Source organism: Prionailurus viverrinus, chromosome B1 (genome assembly GCF_022837055.1).
Source record: "Prionailurus viverrinus isolate Anna chromosome B1, UM_Priviv_1.0, whole genome shotgun sequence".
NCBI classification, from domain to species: domain Eukaryota; kingdom Metazoa; phylum Chordata; class Mammalia; order Carnivora; family Felidae; genus Prionailurus; species Prionailurus viverrinus.
Window position 1 is genome coordinate 83,012,873 of NC_062564.1, and position 19,466 is coordinate 83,032,338.

The 19,466-nt window shown below is 37.3% G+C and overlaps 1 protein-coding gene across 2 annotated transcripts in view; it reads left to right on the forward strand.

Annotated features, from left to right (window-relative positions):
- The window catches only part of GYPA (glycophorin A (MNS blood group)), a 38,047-nt gene extending 19,313 nt beyond the window's left edge, over window positions 1–18,734 (forward strand). Inside the window, exons 3-7 of one of the 2 annotated variants that reach the window (XM_047857354.1) lie at window positions 4,755–4,793; window positions 7,830–7,865; window positions 9,470–9,555; window positions 11,854–11,929; window positions 15,860–18,734. In XM_047857354.1, the coding sequence (XP_047713310.1) occupies window positions 4,755–4,793; window positions 7,830–7,865; window positions 9,470–9,555; window positions 11,854–11,929; window positions 15,860–15,867 (245 nt within the window). In that variant the 3' untranslated portion in view covers window positions 15,868–18,734. The remainder of the gene's footprint in view (window positions 1–4,754; window positions 4,794–7,829; window positions 7,866–9,469; window positions 9,556–11,853; window positions 11,930–15,859) is intronic. The other variant, XM_047857355.1, reaches the window with a different exon arrangement.
- Window positions 18,735–19,466: the final 732 nt, after the last annotated feature.

A 19,466-nucleotide genomic window follows, 5' to 3' on the forward strand; every position in this document is an offset into this window, starting at 1 on the left:
CTTCATACTGCTAAGCAAGCACAAGTATTAACTACTATTGAAATATTTACAAGATAATCTATTTTTCTTTCTGAAGATGGAAGGAAAACCGTGACAAAGATCATTTTATAGATCAGCTCCAGATATTTGATTATTGAGCAAAAGAAGTTTAAAAGCATTTTTTATTAAGTTGCTCTTAAGACATTTGTTTATTTATTTACTGTAAGTATTTACTTACTGTGTTGGTGACTTTAGGTGACTGTGGTAAGAAATTGCATCAAAACAACTAAATCTGGAGAATTAAAGCAGGTATTTCTAAGAACATAACTGGAAATTTTTAGCCTCAAATCAATTTGGCCACCATTCAGGTTTTGTAAGGGTGCAAGTAAAACACAACATTCACAACTGGGACTTGAATAAAGTATATGCAATTTTTGGAAATTGCCTCAAGGACTTTGTTCCTCTAAACAATGTGTTGCCTTTGATGTTAGATGTTCCTGAGCTCTGACTACAATTTGGAGCTTTGGGCTTCAGCCTCTACTTCTTCGGAACAAAATTTCCACTAAACTCTGCTTTCCTCTGAGAAATAGCTGTTGGAAAAGAAAAAAAGTCTATTTGCTAGAGAATTAAAATGGTTTTGATAAAGTTCAAGACTTATTTTGACAGGGTCTCTTTCCCTAAGCATCTTCTCATTTCAATATCAAAAATTTTTTAAAAGTTACATGTACTTTGCTTATACATTTAAAATACTTTTTTCTTCTCCTCTGACTTTGTTTAAAATTCAGAGCACTAATGTACCAGTTTTAAGAAATGTTAGATACTATTGTTGGGTCTTTGCCATATTTTTTTACAACTTGCTGTAATTTTCTCCTCCTTTAAGCCTTTAGACTACAGGCCTTCTCCACCAAAAGCAATGCAAAGTAGTGATAAGGAAGCTCTGTGAGGAGGTGTGGCTGGGTTCCCAGGGGACTGCTTATCTTGGCCACTACTGAACACAAGGTGGGATCCTCTTAAGATGAGTTCTGGGCATGCTCTTTTTTCCCACATCATCCAGCCTGCTATTGACAGTGATCTTCCCCAAATGAAAATTTGGTTCAAACCCTTTATGGTCTTTCCACTGCTTTAAGGATATAGTCCAAATTCCATACCACAGCCCACACCACATCGCACTTCACTACCTCTTCAGCTGTTTCCCTTGTTTGCTGCATTGGTGTCTTCACATCTTGTGCTGCAGTTGCATAGATACTTGCAGTTCCCTTAATAGTATCAAATTCCAACACATTGCTGACACTAACGACTCTATACCTAAATAGCCACACAGTCAAAATCCTAGAGTTCTCTCAAGAGGAGAACACCTCATGGAGGTGTTCCTTTCCACCTTCTCCTCCTTCCCAGAGAATTGACCATAGTCTCCTTTGTGCCCCCACTTCCCTGCCACCCTAAGACACCTTATTATACATGGGTTAAATCTTTGGGTTTCTTTACTAAACTGGAATTTCCTTGCTGTGAAGACCGTGAATTATTTGTTTGTTGGTTTGTTTGTTGTGTTCTTTGTAAACATGCTAAAACACTTTTGTAAATTAATGTATAAATGAATGAATACCCAAGGTTCCCTGTAACCATGATGGCCCTGGTAAGACAGATTTGGATTACAAATAGTCAATCATAAGATTTCACTGGGACTCTACCACACCATGACAAACCCTGGAGACTTGGTAGAGTTTGTGGTCTAGGTAGGGAAAATAAGAAAAGACCTCCAAAAGGAAATGGTATTAAACTGCGACCTGAAAAGCAGATAACTAGGCAAGACGAGGCTGGGAAGGGATATTTCTGGCAAAGGGAAGAGGAAGCACAAAGGTGTGGGCATCGAAAGAGTACAGGACATTTCAGGAACCAAGAGGCGTCTTAGTGTGGCTTGCACCTGAAGAGAGAAGGTTGGGGGCAAGCAATGAGGTGTGGAGAAAAGGGGGGGGTGCTGGATCACACAAGGCCTTATAGGTGTGCATAAAGAGGAGGGGGTCCGCGGCCCTTAGACTGAGCACACCTCCCTCACTGGCCCCAGACTCCTGCAGTCCCTGATGTCCTGTGGAAGACTTAGGAAGCCTGGAGGAGGGGCGTATTTGTGCTCACAGTGAAAACTCCTCACTGGCTTCAGTTAAAGTTTTTAGCATTTTAACACTTTTAACCCTTAAAAATTTGGGTGTGGTTTGTTTTCTTTCTCACTTTTAGATTTTTTTTCTTGGGCTTAAAATATGTGAATGTTATTGAAATGTTTAAAGTATTTTGTTGGTCTTCTGTGAATGCGTGTTTTTCAAATATTCTTGCACTCATTCTGTACCTGCCACTTTGAGTAGGGCTTATTTACTTCCTTGTTATGTTCATTTTAGATGCAATCTGGAAACTCACCTAGTTGTTTCTCTAGAAGAAATTGGCCAAAAAGTGTATAACTATTAGTATTTCACTGAATACCTATTATGTACAAAGCACTCTTCTAATGCTGAGGGAATTCAAAATGAGCTAGCCCTGGGAACTAGCAGCCCTGGAAACAAGTTTTACATCTCAAAAGAATCTATTTGGTATCCTAAAGCAATTATAAATTAATGCCCTACATGTAAATAATTATACTGAACTGAAGGGTATAAAGGAGATGTAACATTAACTAAGAGCTATAGATAAGTTCGTTCATTAGTTATCCTTTTTTATAATTTTTACACACTTTCATTGATCCTCAATAAAAATATTTCTTTCCATAATTTTGATCTTAATATTTGCTGGAACTTCAAATACCATCACCAGGTTATTGTTTTAAAATGTTTTTTCTTATATTATCTTTTTTTTTTAATTTTTTTTTCAACGTTTATTTATTTTTTTGGGGACAGAGAGAGACAGAGCATGAACGGGGGAGGGGCAGAGAGAGAGGGAGACACAGAATCGGAAACAGGCTCCAGGCTCCGAGCCATCAGCCCAGAGCCTGACGCGGGGCTCGAACTCACAGACCTCGAGATCGTGACCTGGCTGAAGACGGACGCTTAACCGACTGCGCCACCCAGGCGCCCCTCCTATATTATCTTTTAAATCATCACACCTGAGTGTTGAAGATTAACTTAGAGGTGTATTTCATTTATCATATGTAGTGAATCTGTACAGCAGTTTTTTTAAATACATGTGATGAATCAGGTGGTTGGACCAAGTTGAAGAACATGGTGAAAATAGGATTTATAAAAGAGGGGAAAACATTGCAGAAAACAGTTTGGGGATAATGTTTCCTGCCTGCACAATTTGGGGGTAAGGATTAGCTGGCAGCTGGTAGGAAGAGGCAGGTCTTGGTACTCTGACCTTGAGTAGACTGACCAGAAATGTCAGACATTTTCAATTCTTTGTAGATTCCCCAGGAAACCTTGAGCATTTAGCTGAAGCGCCAAAGTGACACTCTCTCTGGGGAACGTCTGGAGGCACTTTTCCACTCACTCTTCATTGTGGTTGGGCCCCATTTCTCTCACTAGAATGTTTCAAAGGTATAAGCAGAGATACATCCACAGAGTTTAGTTCACTGATATTTATCTAAGAATGATTTATAACTCTCATAAGCATAAATAACAGAAATGCTCAAAGTCAGTGATTGATGACTGAACAATGGTACATTCATACAATGGAATTCTATACAGCCATTAAAAATCTTGTCATGGAAGAATAATCTGTGGCATACGGTGCATGTCTGTGGTATAATATTTTAAACACTATGTACATATTTATACATACTTAAAACACAATGATCCCATATTTAGATGCAGTAGCTAAAAGTTCAAATGGCTATATACCAAAAATGTTTAAAGTTCCCATCCCTGGGTGGTTTGATAATGGATGATTTTTATATTGTTCTTGCTTTCCTCACATTTCCCAACTTTTCTTCATTGAACCTAGATTATTTTTGCAATAAAAAATCCTATTTAATTTATCAAACTTGATAAAACAATTCATAATTTTACATTTATAAAGTTTAAAAGTATAATTGTTTAATGTTAAAAAACAATTTATAATGCATTTCATGAGATTTTAAAAGGACATATGAGAATATATTTGCATGCTTATGTTTATTCTAAAGAATAACCATGGCCTAGAATTTATTACATCACTTGGTTATCCATGTCCTCAGCCAGTCACCTCAGACTGGAGCCAGCATTTCCTACAATTCTATTACAACTCTGAAACGCTACTTTTGAAAGAGAAAAAAGAATTGACTCACCCTCTATCAAGCAAGAAGAAAACTGAATTCGGTCATGCCTTTGTTTTAATTTTTACCAGGAAAGTAGAATTGGACCAAGGAGGTGGAGACAGGGAGGCATGAGGCAGAACTTTCGTCCTATGTAATCATCACGATTCTCCCCCTTTCAACAATTTTTCAAAGTTATGGAAAATACTGTGCAAAAACAGCTTCCAGTCTTTCCCCCCTTTATAAGAATAATAACAATAATAACCAACATGTATTTAAAGCTCATTATGTGCCAAGTACTCTGTTAATGTGTGTACACATACACACACACACACACACACACACACACTAAACTAATTTAGTCCTTATAATATTTTGAGGCAGGTTTTATCATTTCACACATGAGGAAATAAAGATACATTTTCCTCAGCTGTAAAGCCCTGATGTAGAAATTCCAGAGCTGCCACTGGGAGAGACATGGAATAAATTTTTATTTTACGATATGTTCTGGAGTCCACTCAGTCACCTTTTTTCTGATCTTTTTCTTAACTTCTGTTTTATACAGATGTGGTTACCACAGAGGCCTTACAATTCAACATTCATGGTAAGAAAATAAGACAAGAACTTTTAGTTACTATACACCAGTATCTCTCAGATGGGGAACAAAGTTTGTTCATTAATTTTTTTTTAATTCAGGTGTAATTAACATATAGTAGGATATTAGTTTCAGGTCTGAAACTAATCACAAGAAGTGATTACTGATCACAAGAAGTGTACTCTTATCCCTTCACCTATTTCACTGTTTGTGGAAATGCAAGCTGGTGTTGCCACTGTGAAAAACGGCATAGAGCTTCCTCAAAAAAATAGAAATCAAAATACCATATGATCCAGCAATTCCACTACTGAATATTTACCCAAAGAAAATCAAAACACTAATTTGAAAATATATGTGCACCCCTATGTTTATTGCAGCATTAATTACAACATCCAAGAAATGGAAGCAGCCAGTGTCCATCCATAGGTGAATGGATAAAGAAGATGTAGTATACATACACAATGAAATATTACTCAGCCATAAAAAAGAGTGAAATCTTGACATTTACAACAACATGAGTGGATTTAGAAGGTATAAGGCTAAGTGAAATAAGTCAGCCAGAGAAAAATAAGTACCATATAATTTTACTCATAGGTGGAATTTAAGAAACAAAAACAAAGAAGAGACAACGAAAAAACAGGCTTTGTTCATATATTAAAATAGTTACTTTGGAGTCATTGTTCTGACGCAACTCTATCTCATTAGACTTGTCACTGTGGCAAAACTGTGACAAACACTGAGAAACAGAAGCTAAGTAGATGCAATCCCTATTCCAGAGGAGTTCTCACTTCTGGAATATCTCCCAGAAATACTACTGTGGGATTAAAAAATTAAAACAATCTATCAGAGTGAATAAATGCTGAATGCGACCACAAAATGGTGCACACAGGTAAAAGGGATCTCACGGTGCAGTGGTGAGGATGGTCTGTGGTCAAACCAAGCAGTGTTCAGCTGTCCCAGCTGTTGACCCTGAGTGAATTTCCCTAAGGGGTTTCTGTCCCCTGAATTTTAAAATAGGCCCATAACATTCATCTTACAGTATTTCTCTAAAGATCAAATAAGAAAACATAGGCAAAATTGCTTCATCCCAAGCCTGACATAGCATAATTGCCTAGTAAATGAGAACTCTTAAGCCAGGCTGAGTGCTGAGAAAAGGGTAGTCAGGTGGCATTCACTATGTCTGGTTATTTTTCTTTTCTTTTCTTTTCTTTTCTTTTCTTTTCTTGTCTTGTCTTTTCTTGTCTTTTCTTGTCTTTTCTTGTCTTTTCTTGTCTTCTCTTGTCTTTTCTATTTTCTTTTTTCTTCCCCTTTCTTTCCTTCTCTCCTCTCCTCTCCTCTCCCCTCCCCTCCCCTTCCCTTCCCTTCCCTTCCATTCTGTTCTCTTTTTTGCAGGCTCCACTCTCAGCATGGAACCTGACCCAGGGCTCAATCTCACGATCAAGAGTTGGATGTTTAACTGACTGAGCCACCCAGACACCCCTCCGGTTATTTTTCTAGGAAAAAGAAGATGGCTTCACAAGAGCTGGCTGAATGCAGAAAGGGAAAGTGTCTTTTGCAGGTGGGATTTAGGCAAGATACTCTAGATTTTTTTTTAAGGCTCAGAAAAAACTTAAGAGTGGCTGCAGTCTCATTAGCTAATCGAAACATTGAGAAAATAACACTGAGATAAATGGAAGCAGCAGATTTTAAGAACAGAGACTAGGAGAGGAAAATTAGGCTAAGTGCTTGGAACTAATTATTAGGCTTCTGCATTCAGTGAGACAATCTAATTTTCAAAGTGACTTCAATGTGAAGCCAACATGATGGTGTCAAACCGGAAAGCATTTAAAGGTCAAATATAGACACCCAGTGCTATATGCCCTGAATCCTAAAAATAATGGCTAGCATAGTGGGGGATTGTAAGTGTTCCCATGCATTATCTAATTTTATCTTTGCAGACATCCAGAATTTTATCTTTGCAGAATCCAGAGAGACAGGTGTTATGATCTTCCTTTGCCCAAGAAACTATTAAAGCACAAAGAAATTAAGTAACTTGTCCAAGGTCACACAACTAGTAAAAGAGATTCTTATGACTGAAACCCCATTTGTTTTGCTCCAGAGCTCATACACCAACCACAACCACCAACTGTCATGAAGAAAGAGAAGACAAGCCCCAAATAACCTTTAAACATAACTTCTAAGGAATGATCAAATATCACCAAGTCCCTGAGTATGTGACACAATAAGGTATAATGTTATTTGTAACAACTAAATTCAAGAAAATTGTGAGGCTGAAGTAGTCATATGGCTTCATGATTTAAAGTGGCATTGGAGACAGCAGAGAAAGAAATGTAAGATGTGGACTCATCAGGTTAACTCTGGTGGTGCATTAAGGCAACATTACTAGAAACTTCTGCAGATAGGGAATCCGGTGCAACCATTGATAAAAGCTCAAATGAGACACAGTAAATGGATCCAGATGGTGACCGTGGTATAAATCTGGAAAACTCATAGCAACATGACCTCTCTTGGGGATGAGCTACAGTTTGTGTGGGGCAATGGCTCACTGTGTCTCCTTTTTCCTCACCATTTTTACATATTTTTGAAAATGCACTGCTTTTGATATAAGTCGATAAGTGCTTGAAAGTAGATACTGAAATTACTACTGTTAATATTGACACATTACTTCATAAATTTTACTAGCTAACTGCTTCAGATTGAATAGTAGCAGGGCCCCTGGGTGGCTCAGCCAGTTAAGCGTTGGACTTCAGCTCAGGTCACAATCTGGCAGTTCGTGAATTCAAGCCCTGGATCAGGCTCTGTGCTGACAGCTCAGAGCCTGGAGTCTGCTTCAGATTCTGTGTCTCCCTCTATCTCTGCCCCTCCTCTGCTCTCTCTCTCTCTCTCTCAAAAATAGTAAACATTAAAAACAATTTTAAAAAATTTAACAGTGGCTGCAAAGCACAGTTAATAAAAGGAAACCCACTCAACAATCTAATTCCAATATGGAATTGTAAAGACACACTCTATGTATTCTGACTTTATTTTGAAATTTTCTTTTTTTAGGAGACGGACTACTTGAACACATTTTTTCTGCGGGAGGTATGTTAACAGTTGGTGTAGAATAATAATAATTTCATCTTAAACTATTGATTTAAGATCAACTAGACACATTACTAGTTGCGATTGCCTAAGAAAATAAAAAGCATCAATTTTTTAAAATAAATGTTTATTCATTTTTGAGAAAAAGAACATGAGGAGGGGAGGGGCAGAGAGAGAGGAGGACAGAGGATCCAAAGCAGGCTCCAATTGGGCTGAAAACAGCAAGCCCAATGCAGGGCTCAAATTCATGAACCATGCGATCATGACCTAAGCTGAAGTCAGACACTCAACCAACTGAGCCACCCAGGTGCCCCCAAAAGCATCAATTTTTAAATCAGAAGAGCATATGTTGTTAACTCTCATCATACAAAACTGTAAAGGCAAACAACACATGCTCTTTTTAAAATTAAAATATGCATTTCTTATTTTCCTAAACATTTTGGAACTAGCAATACATAATCTGATATTAATTTTTCTTTTAATTTAGATATTTTAGCCTTCTAACCAACCATGGGTACTTGAGCAAAGTCTCATAAGAGCTTATAAAACAATTGAACTTCCTTGTTTCCTACTTGTAAAGCAAGCAAGGAGCTTAAAATCATCTGATTGATTGGCACCACATCAAGAATAAACATAGACCATTGATATCTCAATCCTGATTTATTTTGGGGCCTACGCTACCACTTTGGGGTTATCCTCCCAACCCTCTATGACTGGAGGACCGTCACCCCCACTTCTTAGGTGCTGCTGTGGACCTGGCTTTAGTTGATTCATGTGCTCCTTTACTATTCTGCATTTCTCAGCCTCCCTTCACACTTGGCCTGTATCCATACTTCGCACAAGAAAATGAATGGTAGAAACGAATCCCTATTCATGAATTAAAGCTAAATAGAAAGGAAGCTGGACAACACCAGGGACAGGAAAAAACACTTTTACCTTTTTTTCAATCAATAATAAGTCTTTTAAGTATAAATTAGCCAAATAGATATGCCATTTTACTTCTATGTCTTGCCTTCAGTTCTATTTACCTCATTTGAAAGCAGTACAAATATGAATGAATACGCAAGAAACTGTAACTTCAATTGTGTTTCATTCTCAACAAGTAAAAGATTTGAAAAATATTTTTAGCATATTTACAATGTCATATAGTTTGTCTATTACATTAGAAATATACTAATCAGTGTGCACATTGTATATTAGCATATAGTATAGTTTAGACATTGTTTTCTCTCATAACTTTGAAACTGTGAAAGAGTTTGCGGGTTTTTTCCATATCAAGGTAGAATGTCCACATAGCTCTTATCCATAATTATGCCTGTGAGGTCCTGTAGAACAATGGAGGTGAGTTGGAACTCTTGAGTCTTGGTTGTCATTAGATGTGTGACCTTGGACAAAGACTTTAGCACTCAAAGTTCCAGTTTCCCACATGGTTACTGTGGAAACCTAATCTTCTAAAATATAAGATATACCTAAAAGTATATTAATATATTTTCCGTAAAAACGCAAAGTGATACTACCATGATTTTACCTGTTTTATTTTTCAGTTGCTTTGTGGTAGCTTATTGCATATTTTTGCAATTTTCTGCTCTCTTTTTCTCCCATAGAGATAACAGGGATTGTGTATGCAGTAATGGCTGGTATCATCGGAACTATCCTCTCAATTGCCTTCTGTATTAAACGACTAACAAAGGTGAGATTCAGTTTTTAATTTTGCTATAAGTGCGCTTCCTCTGAGTGCAATTCAAGTCAAAGAGAAACAAAATTTCATTCCATCTTTTTCAACTGGACACTTTTTTTTTTTGCATTTGCCCTATAGAGGAAGCTGAAATATAAAACTATCCTCCATTTCCCAATGAAAAATTTTATAAAGTTTTGTCTCACTTGACTTAATATACTTTGATGCGTAGAGATGGAAGAGTCAAATTTCTAATTGTAGTATATACTTTAACTTGTGTGTGCAAAATATTAAAAATAACATGATATATTTACATATGTTTAACACTTTTGCTGGTTTTCATTGTCATATTTCTTTATACAAATTTTTCAAACTCCATCTATGTGTTTTCCAGCATGAGTGACTTTCTTTTCTTCATCACAAAAGCTAACTTTATGTCCATATGATACAGCATTCCAGAGCACATAACCTTTACTATAACTTTCTATTTAAGATGTTAAAAAATTTTTTTTAATGTTTATTTACCTTTGAGACAGAGAAAGACAGAGTGTGAGCAGGGAAGTGGTAGAGAGAGAGGGAGACACAAAATCCGAAGCAGGCTCCAGGCTCTGAGCTGTCAGCACAGAGGCCAACTCAGGGCTTGAATTCACAAGTCGTGAGATCATGACCTGAGCAGAAGTCAGCCGCCCAATGGACTGAGCCACCCAGGGGCCCCTTCTATTTAAGATGTTTAAGATACATTTGTGTGTGTCTATGATGCTATAATTAGAACTGTGATCCTAGATCATTAAAGACCTAGTCCCAAAAGAATGGTACGGTTGAGTTCTCATTCATCCTCTGCTCTTGATCTCTGTGATCTCCACACCATAACCACTATATATATTTTTTAAAAAGACTTATTTAGAAGGGTTACAACATTGCTATGACAGGGGTGTAACAAGACTGATAGTAAATTCACATTAAGTTCCTTTGCCTTTTTCTTTTTTTCTTTTTTTTCTAATGTTTATTTATTTATTTATTTTCTCTGCGAGAGTGAGAGAGCCAAAGTGTGAGCAGGAGAAGGGCAGAGAGAAGAGCAGGAGACACAGAATCTAAAGCTCCAGGCTCTGAGCTGTCAGCATAGAGCCAGACGCAGGGCTCGAACCCACAAACGGCGAGCTCATGACCTGAGCCAAGTTGGACACTTAACCGACTGGGCCACCCAGGCACCCCTGCCTTTTTCTTTTTTAACGACTTCTATTAGGTGACTTCTGTAATGATCCAAACCTATGATGGATTATAAACACTCCATGTAAATGTATCTTGTCTAAATAATACTTCTTAATAAAAGTAATTGAGAGTGCCTGTTGTAATGTGAGAAATTTTGTAAAGACTTGAATGCAAGATGACTCCTCTTGTCTGCAGGATAAATATTGGGAGAAAATCATCTCCTTGTATTTGGGCATATATGGCAAAATGAGTTGTCTTCTCTCTTGGCTGGCAATCTAAAACCTAAAAAAAAATCAATAAAATACTTAGTTGGCAGAATTCAGAGAAAATATTCTATTTGTATATAGAAAACTTGGATCATGTCCATTATGCTAAGAGACCTTACTTCTTTTTTGTTTTTAATCTGAGAAAGAGAGGATGAGAATCTCAAGCAAGCTCCACACTCTGCAGAGCCCGATGCAGGGCTGGATCCCACGACCCTGGGATCATGACCTGGGACAAAATTAAGAGTCTGACCCTCAACCAACTAAGCCACCCAGGGGCTCCCTTACCTCTTTTTTAAAAAAAATCCATTTTAGCTTTTCATTACATCATGGAAATATGAGAGTCAATGTTTGGGGTAATAATTCACCTATGGAAACATCAAATACTATTTAGAAAGACAAATACAAATTGAAATCAAAGTTTGTAGATATCTATGAAACCATAAATTCTTCCAAAAGTAACCTCTACAAAGCACATATTAATCAAAAGGAAACAAACTTCAGTCCCAAAAAATATTTTAAAAAAATTTTTTTAATGTTTATTTATTTTTGAGAGAGAAAGAGAAGCACAAGCAGGGGAGGGGCAGAGAGAGAGGGAGACAAAGAATCCGAAGCAGGCTCCAGGCTCTGAGCTGTCAGCACAGAGCCCGACGCAGAGCCCTACATGAGGCTCAAACTCATGGACGTCGAGTTCATGACCTGAGCCAAAGTCAGGAGCTTAACCGATTGAGCTACCCAGGAGCCCCACCCCCCAAAATATTTTTAACTTGAGGCATTTTCTTTATAAGGTCTTAACTTTAGAAAATTGTGGCATTAATATTTATCTGGTTTTTATTCATAGAAAACTCCATTTCCTGTGCAAACTGCACAACCAGAGGACGCAGATCCTGAAAGTTCTGTAGAAACAAGAAATCCAGGTTGGTGCTAATATTCTTAATGCCTTTTGCGTTTTGGTGAGGGAAAAAAATTAGTTACTTCTGATTTGGGAGAGGTATGCCCAAGTAAGATTCATTTGTATTCTATTTTATCGATGCTACTTCTGTAAGATTTTTTTATGTCTTCAGCATAATGAAATTATCCCTTAGGAACAAAGTATTTAAAAAAAAAAAAAAGGTAAAACAGGGGCACCTGGGTGGTTCAGTTGGCTAAGCGTCTGACTTTTGATTTCAGCTCAGGTCATAATCTCACGGTTGCTCAGGTGGAGCCCCGAGTTGGGCTCTGCACTGCCGGTGGGAAGCCTGCTTGGGATTCTCTCTCTCTCCCTCTCTCTTTGACCCTCCCCCACTTCCGCTTGTGTTCTCTCTCTCTCTCAAAATAAATAAATAACATTTTAAAAAACAATATAAAACACATACTATAACTAAAAGCAAAACTTAAGATCTTCTGTATACTTTTCATTTTCCAAACTGCAAAGTTATATCCAGGAGGCCCTATAGAGGATACAATTTAATAACCCCTGATCTGCAGCCAGACGTGGGTTTGAATCCATACTCCCAACACTTACTAGCTACGTAACCATGAAGAAGCTACTAATATGGAGATAATGGTAGTTAGTGTGGAGATAATTTAATAATGACATAATGATAATGTCGACCTCATGGAATTTTATGAGGATTAAATGAGCTATAACAAGTAAAGCATTGAGAACAGTTCTTGGCCATAGTAAGTGCTCATGCCTGTTAGCTCTAATAAGTAATGTAGGCTCCATGAGCAAATGACCTCCTCTACACAACTGGCTAGTCACGTGGCCCCCTGTTTTTCCACTTGCAGGTGCTATGTAGATACACAACATGTGGAAAACTGCAGGTCAATTTTTTTCACAAAGAACATATTTTTTTTTTAAGAGAGAGATATCACCTGAGCAGGAGAGAGGGGCAGAGGGAGAGAGAATCTTTAGCAGGTTCCATGTTCAGCACAGAGCCCCGTGCAGGGCTCGATCCCAAGACCCTGAGATCATGACCTGAGCCAAAATCAAGAGTCAAATGCTAAATTGACTGAGCCACCCAGGTACCCCTACATAGAACAGTATTAACCCACACAGTGGTTTTTTAAAACAGCATTCATTGCCAACTTTAAAAAGTGGGAGATTTGTACATTAAAAAACATCCAAATATTAATGCTCCCTTACAGAAAAAAATATAAACTGTAACAATGCTGGAGCCTCTATACCAGCATGAGAGCAATTAATTCATAAGAGCCGAGGAGTGCTTGCAGCCTGAGCTATTGGTTTAAATACCAAGCCAATTTCATTTATTTTTTTCATTATGGCCTCTTGTATAACCTCTATAATTAAGTGCATAGTTCCTATTAAATGTTGCCTGAAGCATAAACCCAAGCGATGTCTATTTTGGGAGATGTCCACCAAGAACAAATCTCTGTGAAATGGGCTTTAAGACTCAAGCAAAGAGGACCTGACTCTGCCTTCTGCAAAACTGACTGGGGTTTTTCCATAATTATAAAAAATTATGACAGAACTGAAGACCTGTAAATTTTTGGATTCTAGTTTTAACCTGGGACCAAGCACCTATCTTCAAAGGCCTTGCTAGGTTTCCTAGACTTTGGAGTGAGGAAAGGAAGTTTTAAAGATTTGCTCCAGCTACATAACCTATAAGCAGGACTTGCCTTGTCAGGTTATCTTGTGGATTGCTCTTAAAGCTTAACCATGGTTGTCACGTAATTACTTAGTCCCAGGAAGGTCATGCTATGTAGAGTAAATGGCATATACAGGAGGCACCGAGGTGGCTCAGTCGGTTAAGCATCCAACTTCAGCTCAGGTCATGATCTCACACATGGTTCATGAGTTCAAGTCCTGCATCAGGCTCTGGGCTGTCAGTTCAGAGCCTGGAGCCTGCTTCGGATTCTGTGTCTCCTTCTCTCTCTCTCTGTCCCTCCCCCGCTTGTGCTCTGTCTCTCTCTCCTTCAAAAGTAAATAAATAAGCATTTAAAAAAATTTTAAATGGCATATACACAGTTCTCAGCTAAAAGGATTAATAAAACCCAATCTGCCTATACTTAACAAAGTTTTCAGTCATGTGCCAGATTTACTTAATTTACTTAGGCTACCTTGTTATAAGACTTGCAGGTGGAACTAACATGTGTATTTTTTAATCTACATTGTGCATGGTTTCAAAAAAATGTTTCGATGCTATTTCTGAAATGGAGCAATTACTACCCAAAGCCTAATTTTGTTTGTTACTCTATTGCTATATGCTTTTAACTACTGATGTATTTTGGTGACAAATTTAGTGTTTAGCATTTCCTCTGCCATTTCTTCCTATACAATATTGAGTCTCTCTGTACAATAGTCTGCAAAAGTTTGGGACAATTTAATCCACCAAAGCACATTAAAATACCATTGTTAGTTTAAGTGCAACAAATATTTACCAAATGCTTACTGTGGGCTAGGCACCACACTTAATTAGATTTACCAGTTAATGTCTCTATCCTTTAGAAGCTGAGAATCTAATGAAAGGTGGTCATTGCAGTGAACAAATTTTAAGGTATTAGGGGCAATACCACCTAAAGAGACTGGAGCAGGTAGCAGAGGCTTCTGGAGACAGAATCACCTGGGGCCCGTCTTAAAGGAGAGATGAACATTACCCAGGGCAAGATAAGGCAGTTCCAGGCTGAAGGACAATATGACAAAAGGCATGGAAGAAGACAGAATATGCTGTACTCAAGGAATTATGTGCATTTCTATATTAGCAAGATTAATGCTTTGGTTCTCAATTCATGTCTCAAATATATGGAAAGACAGTGAAAAGAACCAGTGGCAAGTCAGATGAGCCAAATTTCAGGCTTCTTTTATTTCCCCCTATTTGTGCAAATGAGGTTATCAAATGTGTCTTAGTAAGTTAGTGAAATGGGTTATAAAATCTGATCCATCTCACAGGAAACATTGGGAAACACACACAATTATTAAAAAATGTTTTAGTCCTGTTTTCATAGAATCCTGCTACAAAGAAATGTACAAGTCAAAGGCAATAAGAGACAGTAGAGTGACAATGCCTTCTTAACAAGAACTAGAAATGTTGGAGTGTAAAGTATGAACTGCTTTACCCCCCTTGAACTTGCACATTGTTTATGCCTGGTGGGGAAGGAGAATAAGTGAGTCGGAGTTCGCTGTCCATGGTGGTGGGCGCATGTGACTCCATCAGCTCATTTCTCACGGGAAAATGTTTGGGATACACAGTTCCCATTATACCCAAATAGAAGAAAACTGTGGAAAACACTCTGTTTTAATAAGAGCAAAACTCTTCTCATCCATTTAACACACTCTCCAGCAGTAACATAAATCCAACTTTCTAGCCAAGAAAGGTGGAGGGTCAGATTTGATGAAGGAGACCAATCCAACACCCTTTTCCCATGTGGTAGTATCAGAGAGAAATTTAGCAATGAGTTGTTGTACAGACTTCTTCTTGTTTATGTCCAAAGAAAAAAGTTATTCTCAAGAGAGATTATAGACTAGGGAGGTTGCTTTAGATTCAAAGACATATATGTTAATTCAACTCACTTATCATTTGCTGCCTTCCCACTGTACTCGGCTCCTACACAAGTTCTGTGTTAGTTTCTCATCTCTGTAGAAATTAGGAGCAGAGTAATTACGTTTGTGCCTTATCTAAGGCTTTTGGAATAGATTTTCTAAAAAATTCTCTCTTTCTCTACATATTATTCTAATAGTGCTAATCTGAAAGAAAATTCCTTTCATTCCCTAATAATTATGTTCAAGAACAACTCTGTGAGAATGTAGAATTCTAAAGTATGTTTTATGTATTCATTTCCTATTGTGCTTAAATATAACTATGCCCCATACTACTGCTTTTTTTCCCTCTATAATCCTTCTACAGAACAGTAATTCATGAGAATCTGCTCATCAAGCCAGATTCTGGAAGAAGTCAAAGACACAAGACTTCAGTCAAGTGAAAAATGAATGTGTGAATTACACACTCCAATATAGCGTATACCTTCCTAAGCTGTACGTACTTCAGGATGAAAATTTCATTGTAATGAGTCCAGTGACTCAGTGATGGAAAATGTCTGTATTCATTAGGTGTCTATTTCAAAATGTAGAACAAATATTTTCTTTCATGCTTGCTTTTGTGTGTTAGCATTATTTTTATAATTAATTGATTTGGAATTCTGATCCCCAAACTTTGGTTGGCTTCATCTGCAGTTATTTACAAGTGATTTATTCTATTTTATTATACTTTAATGATCGTGCTGTCGAATGAAAGGCTTGTCACATCTAGATGAAATCTAAGTTCTCATTCCAAACTTCTGCATCTTGTCATTGTTTTACATATATTAAGGGACCTGAAATCCTAATATTTCCCTCGTTGCAAGATAGGGGACTACACTGATGATGATGATGATGATGATGATGATATTTTAGTCACATGAGTAAACCTTGTGTTTGGAGATGCCTTCCATACACACATGCATAAAATCATGAGTTATATGTAAGGTAGATATAGATGTATAAAATGACATTCACATTCCTTCTCTCATACATAAAACAACACAAAAAGTTTCTCCCATGTTAAAAGGAAGCTTCATGTGTGTAAATGACCTATTTAAAAGAGTTTGTCTGACAGTCGAGCATTAACTCTTTCAGGGCACTGACAGATGCGTTGTGTTCCACTGGAAGAGTTATTTATGTAAGAGGTCACAGTGTCCTGACAAAGAAAGGAATTAATGACTTTACCTTGCAGAGTTAATAACCCTATAAATTCAGTAAGATGTGCCAAGTTGACAAGCAGGTGAATATTTTAATAATTTGTACTGTGTTCTCAATTGAATTCTTTAATCCATCCATTCCCACATTCTCTTCTTAATAAAGCTTTGGAAATTAGCTTAAATAATCCAAAGGAAATTTCTAGACATGAGACTAAGGCTTTGTAACTACATAGCTCTCACTCATTTATAGTAAAATTTAAAAGGCAATATAAAAACAAAGAAGTGCCCTCCTGTGATATTCTATTTCCAAATTACTACAAATCCATACGGCTTTTCATTGTGATAGTTAAGTAAATAATATTATGTACACATTTGGGCTTGGCAGCTTACATTTTTTTTTAAATAAATTACGAAATCTAAATCTTAACATACACATTTTTTCTGAGAGTCTTACTTTGTTAAATTGATCATTCAGCTGAAAAGAAGAATAGGATATTGCTGTTAGTATGTATTTTTAAGGTAGTTTTAACAGTATTATTGGGTTAATTTAATCAAATGAATGACTCAAGCACCAAGGCAATTTTTTTATTCATTTTTTTGCACGAAGGCAATTTTAAATGTACTTTTTTCAATAAAAATAAAATGTTGAACCAAGAGAGAACAGACTAGGTTTGTTGCTAATGCAATTTACGAGTCAAAGACAAGAGACTAGAGTGACTGTACCATCTCAGCAAGAGCAAGAGAATTCAGAGAATAATGAAAGTATGAATTGCTTTACACTCCTGGAACTTTTCCAGTTAATTTCTCTGTACTTCGATCTGTGGACTTTTCACATTTCAATTTAATGTTTGTAGGAAGAAATTACCTTTACTCTCTTCATGTTGTTATAATTAAACCAGCCTATAGTGATAGTAAAGAAATCTTACCTTGGAAGCCAACATGAATGGTTTATATTGAATTTCTTAAAATTGAGACTAGAATCAGGGGTGGGAGTGATGCTGATTAGAAAATTCTATCCTCCAGGCCTGGGTGTTTGCCCATGTAGGTGTGAGCAGAGGGGCCATGTGAAGGGAAAAGAATGGAGAAAGGTGAGACACTTGCGAAGAACATGGGGATCCGAGGAACGCCGTGGTGTAAGGGCTATTTTAGTGATATTCATATACAGTAGTGGAGCAAGAGCCTTCTGGTTTATTCTAAGCATTTGTCTTATCAAATGTAGCACATTTCTCATAAGAAACTCCTAAGAGCCGCATGTCATCCAAGCAAAAATCAATACAAAATTCTACCCAAAATCATGCATGAACCTGTTCTTGTGTCAACAGGTATCTATCTAAGCTTATGCCCTCAGCTCTGTTCAGCTAGAATATGTGCACTGGCAACTAACTGGTAACCCACTTTCAGTCTCTAGAATGAAACATGTGGTCTGAATTCTCACAGCACCTGTGCATCTTGCGTTGCATTTACTATGATCTAAATTCTATCCCCTACTTAACTGAGATCCCTTGGGAGCAGGGACTTTAATTCATTTTTGTAACTCCTGTGAGGCCTGAAAAAATGTGCTCTTATCCCATGATGCTTTTCTTAATATTTAAAATGACATTATTCATAGCGATAGAAAGGCTTAGTCTGGCATGGTATGGAAAGAGAATCAATTTTGGATCCAGAGTTTGAACCCTTGCTTGTTTATTCACATAACTTCAGTTTCCTTACCTGTAATGGGAAGATGAGAATAACCACCTTGAAGGGCACCTGGGTGGCTCGGTCAGTTGGGCATCTGACTTTGGCTCAGGTCACAATCTCATGGTTCATGGGTTCGAGCCCCGCATTGGGCTCTGTGCTGACAGCTCAGAGCCTGGATCCTGCTTCGGATTCTGTGTCTCCCTCGCTCTCTGCCCCTCTCCTGCTCGCACTCTCTCTCAAAAATAAACATAAAAAAAAGAAAAGAATAACTACCTTGCAAAAATGCCTTGACATTTGTGTGAAATGAGGTATATAGGGTGTGCTCAGCACCAAGGAGGTGCTCAATAAAAAGGCAGCTCTGATTAACATCACTTGTGACAAAGTCTTCCTTACTTGCTACCCACAAAGCAGCATAGAGTTCTAGAGACAATCCGCTTTAAATGCCCTGTGGAAATATGTACCTTTTAAAGTCTGTTCCTATGTTTCTTTTTGCCATCTCAGTTTTTTGTTGTGAAAAACAGGAAAGGTAGTATTTCTTATCTTTTGTCACTGGAATGTTACAATATGTGTTTTCACTGATTAGATGTACAAAACGAAATCAGTTGCCTTTTACGATTTCAGTTCTCCTAAATAGCTTTGAAGTGTTACTTGGAATTAAATTGAAAAAGTAGGTTTGTTTTGAAGACAATAGAGTTAGAAAAACTGGATCTCAATGATAAAAGGAAGTAGTGATCAACTAATTTTCCTCATGTTTTAGATATCCGTCACACTCACTCACTGTAGGTTTTGTAATTGGAAAAAAACCCTTCCCCTCTCATAATTCTGACTTGCTTTCTTTCCTTTCTTAGAGAATTAGATGGAAAGCATATGGAGATTCAGAATGTTATGAAAAATATTCTTACCATTTGTTCTTAACAGCTAATAACGGAACCACCCTACAAGTTAAGTGTGGCATAACTCTTAAGTTCCAGTTACAGTGCATACAATTTACCAGGAAAAAAATTTCCTCAAAGTAAGAAGTCACTACTTTTTAGATATTAAATGACTATTAAACAGACAGAAGCATAGCCATTCTTTTCAGAATTACTCATTCTATTG